Consider the following 22,294-nt stretch of genomic DNA (forward strand, 5'->3'; position numbering starts at 1 on the left):
CCCATTAATTACATCATAGGAGCCTACATAACACAAAACACTGTTGCTGTATGTAGGTTTTATTTGTTTTTTATCTTAATTTTTATGAAATGTACATCCAGGTTTTTTCCTTTCATTTTTTGGGGGGCTCCAAGAGAGTGGGGCCCTAAGCTGGCCCTGCCTGTGAGGGCAGGGCCTGGGGCTGGAGGGGCCACTTCTAGCAGACTCTCTTTCTGTCCTTGCCTTCCCAGTGCCCGACACCTTCCCCAGCAAACTCCAGCATTACACCTCTCGGGGCTTCCGAGTCATTGGGCTGGCGCAAAAAAGTCTGCCGGCGGGAATGGAAGTGGCTTCCCTGACAAGGTAAAAGAGAACGCCTGTGTGTGTGTGTGTGTGTGTGTGTGTGTGTGTGTGAGAGAGAGAGAGAGAGAGAGAGAGAGAGAGAGAGAGATGGGTGTCTAGGATCGCCTGAAGTGGATGCTGCTGACCAAGGCTTTCCGCCTGCGGTCATTCTAAAACATGGGTCAGCAAACTTACCGCGGCTCAGGCCGGTGTCTCCAGCACCAATCGTGCGGCGGGCTGGAGGGCGGGGCAGCGCGTGCCCATATGTGTGCGCACACGCTATTTCAGGTGCCCTTCCGGGTTGGAGGAGCACCAGAAATAGCTTGTGCGCATGTGCATGGGCCTCCTCTGACCCAGCTGTGCACTGGAAATAATGCTTGCGCATGTGCAAATAATGCTTGCGCATGCTCACATAACACTTGCGCATGTGCAAATAATGCTTGCACATGCGCACAAGCTATTTCAGGTGCTCCTCCGACCTGGAAGTGGGCCGCTGCGCAGCACAGCGCCAGTAAGAGCGGGCGGCGGCAGTGGGGGGTGGGGTTCACCATGGGCTGGATAAACAAGTCCCTCGGGCCTTATCCAGCCCACAGGCCTTAGTTTGGAGACCCCTGTTCTAAAAACTAGCTAAACCCACAGGAAGTCGGGAGAAAGTCACGGGTCCAGCAGAGCCAGAAAGCAAAGCCCAGACTCCGTAGCAGCGCCTGAGGAGTTAGAACTCGCCTCTGAGGCTGGAGGTGCTGCCTGTTTTTTTAAGGCAGCAAAATCCATGTGGTTGGTTGGTTCCCACTCCCTCGCCATTTCCACATTTGGAGACATTTGGATTATGCAGCCTTGAAAACTCATGGAGTCCTAAGCCTGTGGGGATGGGTCACCTAGACTCTAGATTCTGCACTGCTAGAATCTCAATTCAAGAAACCCTGGCAGGCAGCCCTGGCAGGAAGGAGACCTCCGCCATCTCAGGGAGGTCCGTTCCCCTCTCTGTTACCATCCAACCGTCATTCCTGATGTTTCATCAGAATCTCCTTCCTTGGTCATCTTGGCTGCCCACTTCTGCCCACAAGCCGAGGCTGGATGGCTGCTGCCGTGAGGTCCGTGGAGGCAACTGGTTGCCCGCAGTGGGAGGCAGAATGCCAGACTGGGCAGCCCTCCCTGGCCTGATCCAGGAGGGCTCCCAAGAAGAGCTCTGCAGCAGGACCAGAGCAAGGGCTTCCCAGGTCCAGCATTGGCCTTTTGCAATCTTCTCTCCTAGTTCAAGGGCAAAGGCCTGACTTATTTTGCTGCCTGCCAGCTTGGCCACTTCAGGATGCGGCCAGCTGGATCTCCGTAGCCCTGACCCGCCTGCTTCTTCCATCCAAGGGAGCAGCTGGAGTCTGGCCTGACCTTCCTGGGACTCCTGATCCTGGAGAACCGGCTGAAAAGCGAGACGAGGCCTGTCCTGGAGGAGCTCAGCGCCGCTTGCATCCGGAGCGTGATGGTTACAGGTGGGATAGCCGGTTGCGGGTGCTGGAAGCCAGAGAAAGAAACGGAGGGGTCCTTTCGGTGCTGAGCTCCCTGCCCCAGTTGCAAAGGCCCCTGGGCTGCCAGAGCTCTCCAGAGGTGGCTGGGAATCCTTTCCCCCAGCACCAATCAGCCTGCAAAGTGCTTTACATCCCTCGTTTCATTTATTTACCCCAAGGCTGTCCCTCAAGCTTCCCAGCTGTGCAGGGCCTTGAACCCGTAACGTGGGCCAATAAACCTGGAACACTTCAGCTTGGGACGGGCTCTCAGAAGAACATGCAGCCTGCCTCTCTCCAATCTGTGGGAAAGTTCAGGGATGCAGGAGAGGATATATTGTTTGATTATAGCCTTTCCAACTTCTGTAAACAGGTTCACAATTTAGCAGAGTAACATTCCCCTTTTTAAATTCACAGCAGATGCATATGCTCAGGCTCGCTAAAGCCTCTGTAATAACTGTTCAGGTATTTTCCCCTTATTCCCTCATAAAAGATAAGAGATGACACAGCCTTCTTTAAAAGTATAAAAAGAGTTTACTCACACAACATTCTGTTCACAATCGGATCCCAGAAGTCAGACTTAGCTTAGAAAAGTAACATACACCTGGAAACTATCTCATAAGGAAACAGTCCCTTTGTCCTCTCTTGACTGGAGGCCAAGAGGGCATCTTTGGCTAAGCAGATGTTGCTTCTTCAATGTCAAAGAGAGAGAGATGGCTGCCCTGCCCTGTGCTTTTGTCATTACCTGCACAGGTGAGGCCACGCCCACCTCTAGTCACATGCAGAGGAAGTCTGTCCCAGCCCAGAAGGAAACAGGAAGTTGACCTGCTGGCTGGACAAACATTCCTCCCCATGTGTAAACATCTTCACTCTAGGGATGTTGTACTTGACTGCTCTTGTGTTTCACATCCCACAAAATCCATCCCTTGTCATTGTCTTCTCTCTCTCGGGCTGCCCACCATCATAGAATGGTAGATTTGGGAGGGGTCCTCTTGCCCAGCCCCCTGACATGTGGCCATCCAGCCTCTGTCCATGAAGGAGAGTCTGCCCCCTTCTGAGGGTGACCGTTCCGTTGTCAAACGGCTCTGATAATAATAAATAAAATAATAATAATAATAATAATAATAATAATAATAATAATAAATTTTATTATTTGTACCTCACCCATCTGACTGGGTTGCCCCAGCTACTCTGGGCAGCTTCCAACATACCGTATTTTTCGCTCTATACGAGGCACCAGACCATAAGGCGTACCTAGTTTTTGGAGGAGGAAAACAAGGAAAAAAATATTCTGAATCCCAGAAGCCAGAACAGCAAGAGGGATCGCTGCGCAGCGACCCCTCTTGCTGTTCTGGCTTTTGGGATAGCTGCGCAGCCTGCATTCGCTCCATAAGACTCACACACATTTCCCCTTACATTTTAGGAGAGAAAAAGTGTGTTTTATAGAGCGAAAGATACGGTATATAAAAACATAATAAACATTAGAAAATTCTTCCTGCTGCCAGAAAGTTCTTCCTGACGTTTAGTCTGAAGGAGTGCAGCCTGTTCCCCTTGGCAGAGCCGAAGAATTTGTGCGGAGTGCCCCCTCTGGACGTCAAGATCCCAACGCGCAGGGGATGACGCCCCTGTCTTGACTTTCCAGGTGACAACATTCAGACGGCAATCACCGTCGCCCGAAATGCCAGCCTGATTCCTCCAGGCAGCCGAGTGATCCTTGTGGAGGCGATCGGCCAGCCTGGGCTTCCCTCGCCCTCCGTCACCTGGGAGCTCCTGGAGGAAAGCAAAGAAGACCAGGGCGACAGCAGCGAGTCCAAGGTAAGGGTCCCGGGGGGCTCCCTGGAGGGGGTTCCTTCTCGCCACTTTTGGATCTTGGGTGGGGCTGGCAGAGCAGAGCAAAGGATGCCAGGCAAAAGAGGGCATGACCCAGGGGTGTCCTAGCTGCCCTCAGCACCTTCTGACGCAGCACAGAGCCCCCAAGTCTGGCCTGGGCATTTGTCCCAGGGCACCTCTGTTTTTTTGGTCTTTGTTTTAATTAATCTTTATTGGTTTAAAATCAACACATACACACAAAGAAAATTCAGAAAAAAGAGCAAAGAAAAAAAGAAAACAAAGACATGACAAAATTATACAAAAGGGAAAAAATATAGAATACATCATTTACAAACAAACAAACAAACAAGAATATGTAACACTGCTTCACAAATGCACAAAAATATTTCCATCACCAACTTTCGACTTCCTTGATGTGGGTCCTTGTTTCCTCGATTCCTTGCCTCTGATTTTCCAATAGATTTGATCTATACTAAATCTTGTTTGTATTCTTTTTACCTTATTTCAATTCGAGAGTTATTCGAACCATTCTAAAGTTTCTATACGGGGACCCTGTTCTTTTAGATACTGTTTATACATCTCCCATTCCTTTTTAAACTTTTGGGTCAATCGATCTCTATTCCCCCCCCCCCCGACATACAGTGGTGCCCCGCAAGACGAATGCCTTGCTAAACGAAAAACCCGCAAGACGAAAGGGTTTTCCGATTTTTTAGCGGCTTCGCAAGACGAATTTCCCTATGGGCTTGCTTCGCAAGACGAAAGCCCATAGGGAAATCTCCGGGGACAGCGGGGAAGCGCAGCGCGCCTTCTCCTCTGTTCCCGGACCTGTCCTGAAGACTTGCGGTGGAAGGAAGGTTTTCCTCCCCACCGCCAACATTCAGAAGGCTGTTCTGAATGTTGGCGGTGGGGAGGAAAGCCCTTCTCCCGCCGCCAGCCTTCAGAAGAGTTCCCCCAGGGCTGCCTAGGCTGCGGATAGCAGCCTGCTTCCCCGCGCGAGGGGCGCTCTGCTTCAGAGCGCCCCTCGCGCGGGGCAGCAGGCTGCTATCTGCAGCTTGGAGAGCCCTGCGGGGAAGTCCTGCAGGGCTCCCCAAGCTGCGAATGTCTGCCCCGCGCGAGGGGCGCTCTGAAGCAGAGCGCCCCTCGCGCTTGGCAGCAGGCTGCTATCCGCAGCCTAGGCAGCCCTGGGGGAACTCTTCTGAAGGCTGGCGGCGGGAGAAGGGCTTTTCTTCCCACCGCCAGCCTTCAGAAGGCTGTTCTGAAGGCTGGCGGTGGGGAGAAAAGTCCTTCTCCCCGCGCCAGCCTTCAGAAGAGGTCCGGGGACAGACTGTCCCCGGACCTGGTCTGAAGGCGGTCTCCATAGGAACCCATTAATTGATTTTCAATGCATTCCTATGGGAAACCGTGCTTCGCAAGACGAAAAACTCGCAAGAAGAAAAAACTTGCGGAACGAATTAATTTCGTCTTGTGAGGCACCACTGTATATGCTAATTCCATGTATTCTGGGTGACCTGCCTCTGCCGGGTGGGATCCTGGTCTGAGGCCACAAGAAGCAGGTGCCTCATCCCTTCCTCCTCTTTTGCAGGAGAGATACCTGGAAGGGGGAGGAGGAAGAGGGCCTGATCCTGGAAGGGGCAGGTACCACTTCTGCCTGGATGGGAGAACCTACGAGGTCCTCAGTCAGCACTTCAGGCACTTGCTCCCAAAGGTGAGTCCGGACCCTGGGGGCGTCTCTCTTGGGGGGGGGCACAGCACATTCAGACAGAGCCCTTTGTTTGGGGGAGGGCAACAGAGCGTCTGTTTGGCATGCAGAAGGCCCCTGCTTCTGCCCTCTAAGGCAGCATCACCAGGTAGGGTTGGGAGAGCTGCTGCTGCCAGTTGAGCGGGCAATACGGCCCAATGCTCTGACTTGGAGCAAGGCAGCACCCTGTGCACCATGCTGTGCTTCCGAGGAGGCTGGTCGGATCCAGATAGGCCTGGGAGCCCCCCCCCCCAGGCTGCCTCTGCCCTTTTGCCCGTCCGCCTGGGCGCTGGCAAAAGCCGCTGCGCCCAACTCCTTCCCCAGCCTGCCCCTGAGGCTGGGCCTGGGCTCTGCGCCCTCTTTCTCCCCGCAGCTTCTCCTGGACGGGACGGTGTTCGCTCGGATGTCTCCTCCGCAAAAGGCCAGCCTGGTGCAGGAGCTCCAGAAGATGGAGTGAGTGAGCCCAAGCTCAGGAAACACACAGTTGGGGGGGGTGGGGAGGCAGTGTGGTGCAATGGTTAGAGCGCTGGGAAACGCCAGGGTCCAAATCCCCATTCAGCCCTGAAGCCCACCGGGTGGGAGGTGGCCTGGTCGCCCGCTCTTGGCCTGGTCTACCTCACAGGGTTGTTGGGAGAATAAAACGGGGACTTGGAGAACCACCTTAAGGTGCCCTTCAAAACCTCCAGAATTTAAGCCACGTGTCTTGAGCTATTATTGCCACCTGGCTGCAGCAGAGGGAACGCAGTGAGCCTGCTCTAGATCATTATATATTATATATTATATATTATATATTTATTATATATTTACTCCAGGCGGCTTACAGATAAAAATAAGAGCAGCTAAAAACATGGGGGGGGGGGTGGAATCATTAAAAGACAATTAAACATTGGTAGAATTAAATCTATCTCTATATCATGTGTTTGGCTTTCCTGATTTTTGTATAAGTGCCCAGGAACATTAGCAGCAGAGGACTGTTAAAGGGCTTCTGTGCCAAAATTCCTGCTGGGTTTCCCGTTCTCTGCTCAGAAGGCAAAAGTTGTGCTGCAGTTTGCCAACGCCTCCCCTGACCTGCGTGATGTTGGGCTTAGCCAGGCTTACTTTTGTACAGCGCTTTCCAGCAACAGACTTCAAAGCTCTGGGTTTTGTTTGGTTTGGTTTTTGCCCTCCGCATAAACCCACGTTATACCACTGAATCAGAGCAAATGTCAATCTGCCGAAAACGCCGTTGCCGTTTGCTCTGATGGCGGGTTTCCCCGGGGAAAGTGCCAGGGCAAATAATAATAGTAGCAGTAGTAATAATAATAATAATAATAATAATAATAATAATAATAATAATTTATTATTTATACCCCGCCCATCTTACTGGGTCTCCCCAGCCACTCTGGGCGGCTTCCAACCAAATATCAAAAACAATACAGTGTCAGACATTAAAAGCTTCCCTAAACAGGGCTGCCTTCAGATGTCTTCTAAAAGTCTGGTAGTTGTTCTTCTCTTTGACATCTGGTGGGAGGGCGTTCCACAGGGCGGGCGCCACCACCGAGAAGGCCCTCTGCCTGGTTCCCTGTAACGTGGCTTCTCCCAGTGGGGGAACCGCCAGAAGGCCCACAGCGCTGGACCTCAGTGTCTGGGCAGAACGACCGAGGCCGTTTAGGGCTTTCAAGGTCAGCACCAACACTTTGAATTGTGCTTGGAAACGTACTGGGAGTCTTTCAAGACCAGTGTTATGTGGTCCCGGCGGCCGCTCCCAATCACCAGTCTAGCTGCCGCATTCTGGATTAATTGCAGTTTCCGAGTCACCTTCAAAAGTAGCCTCATGTAGAGCGCATGGCAGTAGTCCAAGTGGGAGATAACCAGAGCATGCACCACTCTGTCGAGACAGTCTGCGGGCAGGTGGGGTTTCATCCTGTGTACCAGGTGGAGCTGGTAAACTGCTGCCCTGGACACAGAATTAACCTTCGCCTGAACAGGTTAAACAACCCTGAACACTCTGCTCAGACGCGGAGCTTTAAAGCACAAATGCTGTGCCAAGAAAGACGATGCCAAAGGAAGTCTGGGTGAGCCCTTTCTGCATGTCTTTGCGTGACTTTCCCCCCTTTCCTTCCCCAGCTACTTTGTGGGCATGTGTGGAGACGGTGCCAACGACTGCGGGGTCAGTATACTGAACTATATTTTGAAACCTTCCAAAGGGGTCCATCATCTCCAGGGAGGCGCAGCCTCTTCCAGGCCAGGTGCAGGACAGACCAGATCCAAGGTCAAATGTCACCTGCAATTGGTCCTGAGCAAGGCTGAGAGCGGTGGCTCCTCCGAATCCATGGGCTGCTCCGGAGCTCCCAGCTCTTTTCTCCCTCCTGGGCTGCAGAGGCCTGTTTTGCCCAGCGATGCCCATGGACCTGCTGCTCTGCCCTCCTCTTTTAGGGCAGCCTGCACTTTGGAACTCCTTGCTGATGGATATCCGCCAGGCGCTTTTGCAGTTCACTTTCTGGTGCCCACTTAAAGCCCTCTTGCTTAGACAAGCCTGTTCAGGTGCTTGGAAAATCAATGCAAGCTTCAATCTGTTGTAGTCTGCTGCTATTTTAACTTTTCAAAAGTCATAATAATATATATATATATATATATATATATATATATATATATATATATATATTATTAAGTTTTTGAAAAAAATATACATATAAAACAAAACCATTTCAAACATTAAAATACCCTTTGACCGCCTTCCCTCCCTTCACGGGTTCCATCTTTAAGATTAAATTTACTGCATCTTTTACCCTTACCTATCTATTACATAACCATAATTACCATTAAAAAAATCACATTACAAGTGTCTTTACATCCCTGCCAAAGATTTTTAACTGTTTACAGTGGGCTTTAAAATAAATTAGAAAGTGCTTGATCTTCCTGGTTTCGGATCTTTCTCATCAGTTTTTCAAAAGTCTTAGGAGTGCTGCTGTCAATTTATCTTATTGATAATTTTACTTGCTCTGTCTTTTTTTTTTTTTTTGCTTTGTTGCTGTTTTTATTTTTATTTTTACAATCCTAGAACCGTGGATTTAGAAGGGACCCCAAGGACATCCAGTCCAGCCCCCTGCAATGCAGGAATCTTTTTAGCCCACGTGGGTCTTGAACCCACAGCCCTGAGATTAAGAGTCTGATGCTTTACCCGCTGAGCTAACTAAAATAAACTCCCAGGCCTGCTGCACAGTTCCTTCCCCCTCGGCCGCCCCAGAGTATTGCCAGCTGCTTCGAGGGGTTGCTGGCCTGCCGGTTCTGCAGAGCGCAAGGTGGTGTGTGTCTGGGGTGCTGGCAGTCGCCCAGGGGTTCCTGCACCGCAAGCGCGTCCTTCCTTGTCCCAAGTCCTGAGACTGCTGTTGCCTTTCAGGCCCTGAAAGTGGCCCATGTCGGAATCTCCCTCTCTGAGCAGGAGGCCTCGGTGGCTTCCCCCTTCACCTCCAAGACCCCCAACATTGAGTGCGTCCCAGAGCTGATCAGGTGAGCCCCAGAGTCCTGTGGGGAAGGTGGGGCCCTCTCTCCCCCTGGTGAGCAGAGTCAAGCCAGGAGGTGGGGGTGGAGACGCAGCGTTGAGATTTCCATTCCCCCTTAAGGAACAGACGTGTGGGATTGTTACGTGTCACATGCCTGTTTACATTCCAGCACAGCTTGCTGGGAACTTCCGTTGTGTGTATAGCTTTTGCTTTTCCCATTCCCTCTGAGACGACATGAGAGAGAGAGACGACATGTTTCTTTGTCCTGATTTATGATGAATAAATCCGTAGTTGTAGCATGCTTCCACAAGCCTCAGGCCTATTCTGTGTGCGCAGTTCTCTCTGCTGATAGCGTGCCCTGGCTTTGAAGCCCAGGGGCGCTGATTTACGTCGGAGCACGGGCCGATGGAAGGAGACGGCACAGCTGGGGCTTGCCATCTGGCCTCCCAGCCCCCTGCATGCCGACACACAGAGTGGGGGGGGGGCTGAGCTTGCACAGGTTGGCAGGAGGCCGTGCAGAGGGCTGGAAACCCCCCAAGAGACCCCACTTTCCTCCTTTGCCTGGTTCCCAGTTCTCTAAGTTGGAGGGGATCCCAAGGGTCCTGTAGTCCACCCCTGCTGCAACACAGGCCTCTCCAGGCCCTCCTTGCCAACCCTTCTCCCTCTCCCCCTTCTCCCCGCAGGCAAGGCCGTTGTGCCCTCGTCACCTCCTTCTGCATGTTCAAATACATGGCTCTCTACAGCACCATCCAATACCTGGGAGTCCTGCTCCTCTACTGGGTACAGGGCCAGGGGAAGGGGGTGGGCACGGGGGGGGGGTCTCCCCGATGGCCGGGTGTCCTCCATGTCTCATCCGGAGGGCAAGGGAGCTGCTGCACTCCAAACCAAGGGATTCTACCCCCTTTCGAAGCAGAAGTTCTTCCTGATGTTGAGCCGAAAAGTCCTTCCTCGCAACTTGAATCCGTTGGTTTGGGGCTGCCCTCTGGAGCAGCGGGAATCCGGCTGGCTCCGGGCCCCCTTTCCAGCCAGCACAGAAGGGGCCACGTGGCTCCGTTTGGTGTGCGGTCGTGAGAAGCAGCGGCGGGTGGGGCCTTGGGGGTGCCTGGGCCCTGGACTCTCACCTGGCTCCCTCCTGCTCTTCTTCTCTTCCAGCAACTGAACTCCTTTGGGAATTACCAGTTTCTGTTCCAAGACCTGGCCATCAGCACTCTCGTTGGCATGACAAGTAAGCGCTTCCTAGCGACTCCGGGTTGGGGGTCTGGCCCCTCTGGGCTCCGAGGGGCCTTCTGGCTGCCCCAGGGACGTCCCCACCACCCGCCTCTCTCTTTGCAGTGAGCCTGAATCATGCCCACCCCAAGCTGGTTCCTCACAGGCCCCCCGCCCGGCTCACGTCTCCGCCTCTGCTGCTCTCCCTGGTGCTGAACCTCCTCCTCAGCCTGGCCATGCAAGTCTGTGGCTTCGTCTTGGTGCAGAAGCAGCCCTGGTACTCCACCAGAGACCTCCTCAGGTAGGGAGGCCTGGCTGCTGCCTGGTGATGGGCTGGGGGACCCTCCTGGGGGGAAGGTGGGGGAGAGAAGGCTGGCTCCTGGCATCCCTGACTCCATCCCCGGGGTCCTTTTCAGCGCCTGCTCTCCTGGGAACAAAAGCGACGCCGCGTTCCCTGCCTCGCCCAGCAACCGGACGGAGGCCGATGTGGACAACGGGTACAAGAGCTACGAAAACACCACCGTGTGGCTTCTCTCCACCTTCAACTGCCTCCTGGTGGCTCTGGTCTTCTCCAAGGGAAAGCCCTTCAGGCAACCTGTGTACAGAAACCGTAAGAGCAACGAGACCGGATGGTAGGGTTGTGGGTGGAGAGAGACGTGGCCCCTCAGAGACCCCAAGAGCCAGAATCCCCATCACAGGCTTCGTGCCTCCCTCCCGAGAGTCGGAGGTGGGCTGCATCCAGACCCTCCCCGCCTTCCAGAAGCATCGCAAGTCCTCTGCCTTTGGGTTGTTCTTTGGACAATGCTTAGTCCGTTTTTATTTTGACGTGTTCGGTTAGAACTCTAGGACCCTCGTACCTACGGGACAGCCTCTCCCCGTCTGCCCCGCGGAGGACCTTAAGGTCCATAAATAGCAACGCCCTAGAGGTCCTGGGCCCCAAGGAAATCAGATTAGCTTCAACCATAGCCATAGCTTTATCAGCACTGGCTCCGGCCTGGTGGAACGCTTTGTGTGCTGGTCCCGTGGGTTACCCAAGAGGCAAGGTCCAAGTCCGGTCCATGGTCAAAGGTGCAACGTGGAGGCAGTCCGTAGTAGCTGAATCAGGGTGCAGGGCAGGGAGCCGGGTGAAGTCAGGAACCGGCTTGCAAGCGGGGAGCCAGGGCGGGTCAGGAGCTCTGGCAGGAAAGCAGGACAGGGTTCAGACAGGAACTGGCAACCAACAATGTTGCTCCCAAAACTTGGGACTGGGGCTGGCCGGCTTTTATCTGCCCCGAGGCATACAGCGGCCACGATCCTCAGGTGACTCGCCTCTCCTGGCCTGGAGGCGAGCACTCCTCCTGCGGGAACTTAGTTCCCTCTGCCTCTCTGCCCTGAGCCTCTGCAGCTCAGGAGAGGCTGGAGGGTGACCGGACCCAGAGGCAACCTCACCTTCCCCTGACGGGGCTAAGAGTGGAGCACCTGCAGGCAATGGGTCCTCCATCACCTCAGGAGCCAGAGCAGACTCAGCTGGTGCCTGCACCTGAGGACCCAGCACAGGTGAGGACCCTTCAGGCTCAGGCCCCAGCCCTGGCTCAGCTGGTTCTGGAGGCAGGGAATCCTGTGCAGGCTGGGATCTCTCAGGTTCAGCCTTCGAGTCCGAATCCCAGGCCATCACACTCTGCCTCATGAGACCAGGGCCCTACAGGATCTGATTTCTTTCCGCAGGGCCTGTAAGACAGAGTTGTTCCGCCTGGCCTTTGGCTTGGAATCAATTTGATTCCCTCCCCTTCTTTCCTTTTTCCTTTCTCCTTCTGTGATGGAACTCCTATTTGGGGACTTCCCTGGCTTTTTCTGGCCCACGTAGGACCAGTCTGGATAGTTGGTCTTGGTGAAGATTTGATCCCCCAAAAGTTTCTGAAATGAGGCTGCATTTTAATGTTGTATTTTAATCTTGTTTTTAAGTTGTGTCATAATTAACTGTTTTATATCTGGTGTTAGCTGCCCTGAGCCCGGTCTTGGCTGGGGAGGGTGGGGTATAAATAACATTTATTATTATTAAACCATGAATCATGGAATTGTAGAGTTGAAAGGGACTCCGTAGGGATGCAATGCAGGAATTGCAACGGAAGCATCCATGACCGAGGGCCATCCAGCCTCTGCTTAAAAAGACCCATTGAATAACAGAACCATAGAATTGCAGTGTTGAAAGGGACCCCAGGGGGTCATCCAGTCCAACCCTCTGCAACGTAGGAATCTCAGCTGAAGCATCCATGACCGGGCGCCACCCAGCCTCTGCTTAAAAACCTGCAAGGAAGAAGAGTCCACCACCTCCTGAGGAGACCCTTCCCCTGTGCAATGGCTCTTCCTTTTGGAAAGTTCTTCCTCATCTTTATTTGGAATCTCCTTCCTTGTCTTCAGATCCCTCAGTTCAGATCCCACCCAGAAAACAAGCCTGCTCCCTGCCGGCTCTGCAGGCTGCTGAAGCCCCCAGGCCCTCTCTCAACTCCCCGTGATTCCCGCATTTCAGGGGCTTGGGGACCCCCCAACTCTCCAGTTCCATGGCTCTGTGCCCCCCTCTCCCCAGCGGGCCTTCCTCCCCCAGTTCACCCCCAACCGTCTTCTCCTTCCAGATGTCTTCGTCTTGGTCCTGGGGGCACAGCTGGGCGTCTGCCTCTTCTTCCTCTTTGCCCATATCAAGGGTCTCTATGCCACGATGGATGTGAGTAGAAATGCCCCCCCTCGCCCCAAGTGCTGCAGCCCATCCCTAGTCCCCCCTCCCACTGCCCCTCTGGGGGGGGGGTCTCTTGGTAGGCCTGGCGTGAGACCCCTCCCTCAAGCCCTGCAGGGCTACTGTGGGCAAAGCCCTCTTTTAGGCAACTTATAAGGTTCCTTTCTGGGAGGGGCCCCCGCCTAACACCCCCTCTTAAAATATTCCTCCTGCCCAAATGCTTAGGAAGTTATTTAGAAATTTAAACCTGGTTTAGCTTTTTAACTTTTCACACGTTTTAAAGCATTGTGAATTTTTCGGGATCATTTTTTCTTTTTTTAAATAAACCACTTTGAGGGCCCCCCCTTTTACAGTCCAGCAGCATGTTAAACTTATGAAAGAAAGAAATACTTTTTTTAAAAAAAGGATCTGATCCCCTGTGCATCTCCTTTCCTTGCTGTCATCCCAGACATATGTTTAATTGGGGTTTTCAAACAGCACAATTAATCACTAGCTCCTCCCCTGAGTGGATTGAGGGCCAGATTCAGGGCAGGTGGTGCCCCCCATGCCATCTCAACAACCTGCAGTGTGCAAAGGCAGCCACTAGGTGGCCTCATAACAGAAGCGTCCCCTCTGCTCCTTGCAGAGGTCTCTCTGCCTTAGATTTTAAAGCAAGGGAAATGATGCACCGTTCTGTTCTGCACCGCTTTTAAAAACACCCATTTTAAAATGTTTTTACGGTGCATTCGTAAATTGCCTTGAGACACGTGGAGAAGGCGATTCAGGAATATCAGTTAATAACAAGCATAAAAATGAAGAATGGTATCTTTGTAACACTGATGCTCAGGGGAGCTGGTGGGCTTAGCGGTTAGGAATGCTGGGCTAGGGACCTGGGAGAGACCCAGATTCGAATCCTGCCTCCCCGCTCACACATCAAGCTCTCCCTGGGTGGGCCAGTCCCTGCCTCTCAGCCTGACCCAAACTCACAGGGCTGTTGTGGGGGGGGGTTTAGAGACGGGGAACCATGCCCACCCCCTTGAGCCCTTGGGATGAAAGGCAGGATATAAGTGCAATACATGAAATTAAATTGAAATTAATGATAACAGCAACTGATGCAACTACACCCACTGGAGTAAAATAGAGCATCCCAGAGGCGGCGGGGGGGGGGGAGACTGCAAAGTGGGCATGGAAAGGGGGTCTTTGGACTGGGCATGCTTGGCAGGGGGCATGGCTGGCAGTGGGCCCCCCCCCCCCGCTGTCCTGGATGTGCCTTCTCCTCCTCCATCCTCCCATGTCTCACCTGCTTCTGCCTCCACCCCCCCCCCACCAGCTTGTCTGCACTCCCATCCTTTGGAGATTCTCCCTGCTGGGCCTGCTGCTGATCACCTTCGCCGTCTCCCTGGTCGTCGAGGTGAGTTGGATCCATTGGCTTTCCCCGCCCGGGCTGCTCAAGGCCCCCTGAAGGGCTGCTTGGGGTGTGAGAGCCCAGGCCATTCCTCCTCCTCCTCTTGGGATACGCGTGGGAATGTTCAGGGAGGCAGGAGAAGATATATTGTTGAATAATATCCTTCCTAACTTGCGCTAGCGGGTTCTATAACTTAGCAGAGTTCTAACATTCCCCTTTTAAAATGTGCAGTGGTTAGCTTGCAGCAGGCTGGTAATCCCCTTTAAGGTAAAGGTAAAGGGACCCCTGACCATTAGGTCCAGTCATGGCCGACTCTGGGGTTGCGGCGCTCATCTCGCTTTACTGGCCGAGGGAGCCGGCATACAGCTTCTGGGTCATGTGGCCAGCATGACTAAGCCGCTTCTGGCGAACCAGAGCAGCGCACGGAAACACCGTTTACCTTCCTGCCAGAGCAGTACCTATTTATCTACTTGCACTTTGACGTGCTTTTGAACTGCTAGGTTGGCAGGAGCAGGGACCAAGCAATGGGAGCTCAACCCGTTGCGGGGATTCGAACCGCCAACCTTCTGATCAGCAAGTCCTAGGCTCTGTGGTTTAACCCACAGCGCCACCCACATCCCTGTAATCCCCTTTACTCCTCTTTAAAAGGAATAGACACGACACAGTCTTGTGTAAAAAGTATAAAAGAAGTTTACTCACATTCAGTCAGTTCACAGATGAATCCCTGAAGGCAGACTTAGATATAAACAAGTATAAACATGTAGAATCTATCCGATAAGGAGATGGTTCCTTTGTGTTCTGTTGGCTGGAAGCTGAAGAGATGTTGCTTCTTCTATAAATGGAGTCAGAGACAGAGAGAGAGGGCTTTGTGACTTGCCCTTTTGTGTTACCTGGACAGGTAAGGTCATGCCCATCTCTGGTCACATGCAGAGGAAGTCTGTCCCAGCCCAGGAGGAAACAGGAAGTTTTTCTACTGGCTGAACCAAGCATCCCCTTGCACGTCCACTCTAGGAATGTTGTACTTCACTGCTACCTGTGTTTTGCATCCCACAATACAGGGCTTGTCCCGGCTGCACCCCAAGAATGGCAAGGGGGTTCTTCCCAACTGCAGTTATCGCGGCTGCCTGTGTTTTGAATGGATCTCTTTGAAATCCATACAGTGGTACCTTGGTTCCAGAACTTAATCCATTCTGGGAGTCTGTTCGACTCACGAAACCGTTCGGAAACCAAGGCACGGCTTCCGATTGGCTGCAGGAGCTTCCTGCACTCAATCAGAAGCCACGGAAGCCGCGTCGGACATTTGGCTTCTGAAAAACGTTTGCAAACCGGAACACTTACTTCCGGGTTTGCGGCGCTCAGGAGCCAATTTGTTTGGGAGCCGAGTCATTTGAGTACTAAGGTACCACTGTATTTTAATTCTGGTCGTGTTCAGTTACATTTTCATGATCATCTCAGTTTTTGGCACTTTCTGTTTTATCTGCAGAAGCTGCCTTGATTCCTGGGCTGGGGAAAAAGCAGGCTATGGATAAATATTATCTATCATCTATCTATCTATCTATCTATCTATCTATCTATCTATCTATCTATATCTATATCTATATCTACCTATCTATCTATCATCTATCTATCTATATCTATATCTATATCTATATCATCTATCTATCTATATCAGCTTTATGCCAACAGCCATTCGTCCAAAGGACACAGGATAAAAATGCAAGATGAAAACACAAAACACATGACTCAGTAACAAAAACAAAAGCAATCACTCCATTCCCACACACAAATTATTATTGATACTTCTACTACTATTATTATAATTATATGAATATGGGGCTTCCTGAGGCTTCAGTTCTGCTTGCTCCGCCTTTTCCCCACGCAAGGGCCTGATCCCCCCTTCTCTCTTGCAGGAGGCCGTCATTGAGAACAGAGCCCTGTGGGCGCTTCTGAAGAGAGCCTCTGGGTACCAGTCCAGGAGCCGATACCAGAAGCTGCGGAGGGCCCTGGAGAGGGACCCCTCTTGGCCACCCCTCAACCGAACGGACTCCGCAAGCCCCGACACGGTTCGTGTGGCTGGCTTTGGAGCGGCCTACGGCAACCCGGCGTTTGTGAGCCACGAAGAGCCCATCTGCGGACCGAGCGTCTGAAGCGAGGTTGCCGTGTCTGCTCCTCAAGGGCCGCCTCCTTGCTCCCTGGTCAAAAGTGGGTGCCATTAGCAGCAGCAAGGGACAGCCCTGAGGGCAGGATTCCTCGGCCGACGGAGAGGCACAGGCCTTGGCTGCTGCTGTTTGGACAAAGCTTGGGAGGCCAGAGCTGGCTCTGCCACTAGATGCCATTCGAAGCCCTCAAGATGGCAGCCCTGTGCGTGGCCGGCTGGCCAGCCTGCCACCTCCATCACCAGCACAGAAGCAGTGCCAGAATCGAGTCTGAAACGGCACGAGATCCTGCGGAGCCTGTGGGTTCTCTCGCGATCTTGCCCCAAATGGGCACTGATGCCAACTCTGCTTCTCTCCCCGTGGCGGAGGTGGCAAAGCAGGCAGAGAAGCAGGTTCTGCATGCGAGGAGTTTATCCTACGTCACTTCACGCTGTTACCCTGCCCTGCTCCAGAGCAATCTCCTGTCACCCCTAAGAAACCTTGATTTTTCTAAAAAATAAAAAAAGCGAGTTTGTTGCAGAAGCACACCAGATGCAGTTTACTGGCACAGCCTGAAGTTCTTCCTTTGCAGCTCAATCTCACTCTCAATATGACGACTGTCTGGAAGCAGCCTTGGAATCAGACCATAGTTTGTGGCAGCGGGGCGGGGGGGGGGGGGGAGAGGGGCAAGGAGAGCCGTGGGGACTCATGGACAAGTCTCTGAATAAAGCTTCTTCCTGGGACTCGCAGGTGGGGAGATGTGCTTGCGATGTCCCTTTGGGGCTCCTGGTTGTCTACTGGGAAAAGAGGTTGCTGGACCACCTGAGCCATGGACCTGATCCAGTGGAACTCTGTGTACAGAGATAGACTGAGACAGCAGAACCTCTGTGGCAGGAGTAGCCTACCTCTGAATCACTGTTGCTGCGAGGACAGGATCCTGGACCGGATGGGATCCCTGCTTGGGCCAGGCCCAGCTGCTGCAAAGCTCTCTGAAATATACTCAGAGTCGAGTGTGGATTTCATGCTCTTTATTCAGATCATAGTGGTGAGTTCCCCCAGAATGTCTGCTTTATATACATTATTTACACAATGGGCCCAATGTGATTGGCTAATTCCGGGATTCTCCTGTAGGCCAATCAGGTTGCGGATTCACTTCCACCTGGAGCTGGATTGGGTGGCTCCTGTGGACCAATCAGACTGCTGCATTCTGGGTCCTATTGTTCTAGGACCAATCAGACTGCTGCATTCTGGATCCTATTGTTCTAGGACCAATCAGACTGCTGCATTCTGGATCCTATTGTTCTAGGACCAATCAGACTGCTGCATTCTGGATCCTATTGTTCTAGGACCAATCAGACTGCTGCATTCTGGATCCTATTGTTCTAGGACCAATCAGACTGCTGCATTCTGAATCCTATTCAACTCAGTACATAACGCTCTCCTTTTGGCTTCACGAGGTGAAGGGGGGGCTAGTAAGGGGGTGCAGAGCCCACAAGAGGCAGGAAAGCCTCTTGCAGCAATGCAGGGAAGCCACTCGGCCTGAGCAAGAACTGCCTTCCTTTTATTATATATAATAAACAAAAAATTATATTATATATAATATAACAAAAATAAAAGAAAGAAAAGACAAGCAACAACAAACGTAACAACTACAGCATGTAAGAAAACTGTAAATAAAAACAATATCAAATCCATGAAATGGGATTCTCTGAATCCCATGACTTCCTCTCCCCCCCCCCGGTTCCCCCCCCCCCCGCATATCATTTCCAAGAACCGCCTTCCTGAGCCAGGAACACCCGGCTGCTCCTCTGTCTCTGCTGTGTCTACTCGAGAGCAACCAGGAGGGCTGCTGGAGGCCAAACAGGTATAATTTTCCTAGCTCTGTGCTGCTATATAGCATAGGCCTGAAGAGGGCGCTGTTCCCCCACGTCCTTGGGCAGCGGCTGCCCTGGAGGGCCTGGCTCAATTCGAACCCTATGCAGAGGACCCCAGAGACCCCGAAACACTGATCAAGGCTTTGGCCATGCAGTTGATCCTCTGCCGGCCTCACGGTCTTCTATAGGACGTCCTCCCCAGCACCCACCTTGCGCTTACGAGGCTTCCCCTCTGTCCTGCTGTGGCCGCAGAAGTCTAAGCCTTTATTTCTTTTAGGGAAGAACACTGAGAGACATGAGAGCTCATTTAGGAAAGCAGCATGTTCCTGTCTGTGTGCAACAAAGGTCCCAATTCTTCCCCAGCAGCATGCAGGTGGCCCTGATGTTTGGCTCAGAAATGCATGCCAGTCCCAATCTGGACGGCGTACGATGTGGACCCTGGATGCAAACCCAGCAGTCTTTTGCACAGAATTGGGGCCACAAGCAGGTTGCATGCTGCCTGTGCCCCACCCCCTCTGCCAGCCCCACCCCCAGGTCAAGATACTGCCCTCCCCACCTGCAGCCTCCCAGCCAGCCTTTCCACTCTCTGCTCAGTTCCTGCCAGGTCTTCTTTAGCTGTGACCCCTTCGCTGCAGGGGGGCTGGACTAGATGATCCTCAGGGCTATCTTCCCACTCTATGACTCCATGCTTTAGAAGCAAACTTCTCCTACCTGGGCAGTTATCTTTCCACGAGGGCCAACATTGATGCCAAAATCCAGCATCGCCTGAGCTCTGCAAGTGCAGCTTTCTCCCGATTGAAGTACAGAGTGTTTGATGACCGGGACATTGGCAGAGAAACCAAAATGCTTGTTTACAAAGCTATTGTACTTCCAACCTTACTATATGCTTGTGAAACATGGACCACTTACAAACACTATCTCCAGCTCCTCGAAAGATTCCATCAACGGTTTCTCTGAAAATTTTTACACATCACTTGGGAAGACAGGCAGACTAATGCCAGTGTACTGGAAGAAGCAAAGATCACCCGTGTTGAAGCAATGATTCTTCAACATCAACTTCGTTGGACTGGTCATGTTTGTGGATGCCTGATGATCGTCTTCCAAAGCAACTCCTCTATTCCAAACTTAAAAATGGAAAGTGTAATGTTGGTGGTCAACAAAAGAGATTTAAAGATCTCAAGGCAAATCTTTAAAAATGTAGTATAAACACCGACAATTGGGAAACACTGGCCTGCGAGCGCTCCAGTTGGAGAACAGCCTTTGCCAAAGGTGTCCTGGGCTTTGAAGACACTCTAACTCAGGACGCAAGGGAGAAACGTGCTAAGAGGAAGGCACGCTTGGCAAATCCACACTGTGATCAACTCCTGCCCGGAAACCAATGTCCCCACTGTGGAAGGAAGTGGGGATCCAGAATTGGCCTCCACAGTCACTTATGAACTCATTGTTAAAACCGTGTTTATGGAAGACAATCTGACTTGGCTACGAGGGATCGCCAAAGAAGAAGAAGAAGACTCCCTGTTTTTAGAAGCACAAGGGGCTTCAGCAGAGGTAGGGGCAGAGGGGGTGGGCGGGGGGAGAGAACCTAGGGGAGAAATGCACAAGTGTCTCACTGCTGCTCAGTTGCCCAAGAAGGAGAGGAAGAAGGAGGAGCTCCTCTCTGCCGGCTTTGAGGTTGAGATCCAAAGCTATGGGAAAGTGCAGCTGGAAAACACAAGCCTGGTAATTAGGCCAGTTAATCGGCTTGTGCATTTCACATCCTGATTGGCAGGCAAGCGTGGAGGAAGAGAGAGGATTTGCATAGAGGAAATCAACTGGGCATGGGACGCCCTTTTCTTCCCTTGAAGAGCCGGGGAAACACTGATCATAGCCAGAGAACTGTTTAGAATAAATGTGTGCAGAGAGAAAGGTTCTTTTGCTATTAATCCATCGGCGCCTTGATAGCCACGTGCAAAATAATAACAGAACTCTTTCCCTGATGAGCACACAAGGTGTGGCAACACAGAAACCAGCAGTTGGTCCCCAGAAAAGACTCGGAAAGTTGCAGGGATGCTGTTTGCACCGTATTTCCCAATTCTCTGCATGTGACAAGAATCCAGGGGAGCGTCAGGAAGGCATGAGGTCATGGGAGGGTTACTGGTGCCTTGCGACATGTGGTTTATGCGCAGAGAGAGGCAGGTGCGCCTCCCAAGAGGAGGAGAGGGCTCTGTCTCCGCAGTTGCAGGCAGTGATGCTTCTGAATCCCAGTTGCTGGAGAATGTTGCTCTTTGGCTCAAATCTTGCTTGCATGGTCCTATTGGGGGATAGGGGGCGGGCAGGTGTGGAGGACTCCCTGGTCCTGAATGGGGTAACTGTGCGCCTGAAGGACCAGGTGCGCAGCCTGGGAGTCATTTTGGACTCACAGCTGTCCATGGAGGCGCAGGTCAATTCTGTGTCCAGGGCAGCTTACTCCCAGCTCCATCTGGTACGCAGGATGAGACCCTCCCTGCCTGCAGACTGTCTCGCCAGAGTGGTGCATGCTCTGGTTATCTCCCGCTTGGACTACTGCAATGCGCTCTATGTGGGGCTACCTTTGAAGGTGACCCGGAAACTGCAACTAATCCAGAATGCGGCAGCTAGACTGGTGACTGGGAGCGGCCGCCGAGACCACATAACACCAGTCTTGAAAGACCTACATTGGCTCCCAGTACGTTTCCGAGCACAAGTCAAAGTGTTGGTGCTGACCTTGAAAGCCCTAAATGGCCTCGGCCCAGTATACCTGAAGGAGCGTCTCCACCCCCATCGTTCTGCTGGACACTGAGGTCCAGCTCCAAGGGCCTTCTGGTGGTTCCCTCCCTGCAAGAAGCCAAGTTACAGGGAACCAGGCAGAGGGCCTTCTCAGTGGTGGCGTCCGCCCTGTGGAACGCCCTCCCATCAGATGTCAAGGAAATAAACAACTCTCTGACTTTTAGAAGATACCTGAAGGCAGCCCTGTTTAGGGAAGTTTTTAATGTTTGATTCTATTTTAAATATTCTATTGGGAGCCGCCCAGAGTGCCTGGGGAAACCCAGCCAGAAGGTCGGGGTATAAATAAATTATTATTATTATTATTATTATTATTATTATTATTATTATTAGGGGGGAAACTAGGCTTTATTTCACCTGGGTCAGTTTGGCACTCCCTGCATGGATTTGCACACATGCACAAACATGCTGGGAGCCTCAATGGCACCCCTCTGGAGGCTTCATCCAGGTCAAAACTTTTGGCTAGCCCCCCTGTAGCTGCGGACCTGATCCAGCATGGGTCTTACTTTCTGAAGCTGCCTCTTCACCTTTGCTGGGCTGACTCCAACAGAAGCCTCATATTCCCTGCTCCTCCTCAGGCTTCCAAGGGAACTCCCAGGCCGCTAAGATGCTTGCAGAGAGCCCCTGCGCCCGCCATCTCTCAGCCTGACCCTGCGCTCTTCTCAGCTGGGCCTGTGTGTTTTGCATTTTGCACAGACAGAGACTGAGCATATTCTGCAGCTGGAGGAGGGAGGAAGCATCTCGCTCCCTTTCTCTCCCCCAAAGTCCCTCTCCTTCCAGGAGAGCCCAGGCAGAGAAAGCAAAGGGTTCTTGCCAGGCGGCAGGCCGTTCAAGGTAATCTCCACCAGCCCAACCAGTTTGACCAGTCTGGCATGGCCCCTCCTACACTCAAGCGCCTCCGGGCAGGGAGGGAGCAGGAGGTCATCCTCTCAAGCCCCTAATCCTATTAGGGGCAGCAAGCGGAATATTCCTACCAGGGATGGAGAGTTTGTGGTCCCTCACATGTCCCTGGACTCCAACTTTCCCTCTGCCGGCTGGCAGGAAAGAGGCGCACGGCTACCCAGAGGGCAAACAGGGTTGCCAGTCCCTGATTCACACCCCGGTGCAAAGCAGGCAGTTGCATGCCAGCCTGGGAGTCACCTGGGCTTTCGGTGGAGGGGCGGGTGTGACCTCACGCGATGACAAAGAGCCGGATCAGGAAAGAGGAGACCGGGACAGGGGCTGCCCCAGCTTCTCCTTTGGGTCCCATCTTGCCACACAGGGGCTTGTGGGGCTCAGAGGATCTGAATGGATAAGAACCTGCCTCCTTCCATGACGGGATGCAGCACAAGTCATGAGTT

At 52.6% G+C, this 22,294-nt stretch overlaps 1 protein-coding gene across 2 annotated transcripts in view; it reads left to right on the plus strand.

Moving 5' to 3' along the window:
• LOC310762152 (putative cation-transporting ATPase 13A4) overlaps window positions 1-16,842 on the plus strand; it is a 53,395-nt gene extending 36,553 nt beyond the window's left edge. The window contains exons 17-30 of one of the 2 annotated variants that reach the window (XM_083612735.1): window positions 231-342; window positions 1,681-1,805; window positions 3,460-3,638; window positions 5,233-5,352; window positions 5,759-5,838; window positions 7,492-7,534; window positions 8,765-8,874; window positions 9,551-9,647; window positions 10,020-10,092; window positions 10,200-10,374; window positions 10,490-10,683; window positions 12,683-12,771; window positions 14,090-14,170; window positions 16,075-16,842. In XM_083612735.1, coding sequence (XP_083468861.1) covers window positions 231-342; window positions 1,681-1,805; window positions 3,460-3,638; window positions 5,233-5,352; window positions 5,759-5,838; window positions 7,492-7,534; window positions 8,765-8,874; window positions 9,551-9,647; window positions 10,020-10,092; window positions 10,200-10,374; window positions 10,490-10,683; window positions 12,683-12,771; window positions 14,090-14,170; window positions 16,075-16,311 — 1,715 coding nt within the window. In that variant the 3' untranslated portion in view covers window positions 16,312-16,842. Of the gene's footprint in view, window positions 1-230; window positions 343-1,680; window positions 1,806-3,459; window positions 3,639-5,229; window positions 5,353-5,758; window positions 5,839-7,491; window positions 7,535-8,764; window positions 8,875-9,550; window positions 9,648-10,019; window positions 10,093-10,199; window positions 10,375-10,489; window positions 10,684-12,682; window positions 12,772-14,089; window positions 14,171-16,074 lie in introns of both variants that reach the window. The other variant, XM_083612736.1, reaches the window with a different exon arrangement.
• The last annotated feature ends 5,452 nt before the right edge of the window (window positions 16,843-22,294 follow it).

The sequence above is a fragment of the Podarcis filfolensis genome (assembly GCF_964270895.1).
Source record: "Podarcis filfolensis genome assembly, chromosome: 5".
Classification (NCBI taxonomy): Eukaryota; Metazoa; Chordata; class Lepidosauria; order Squamata; family Lacertidae; genus Podarcis; species Podarcis filfolensis.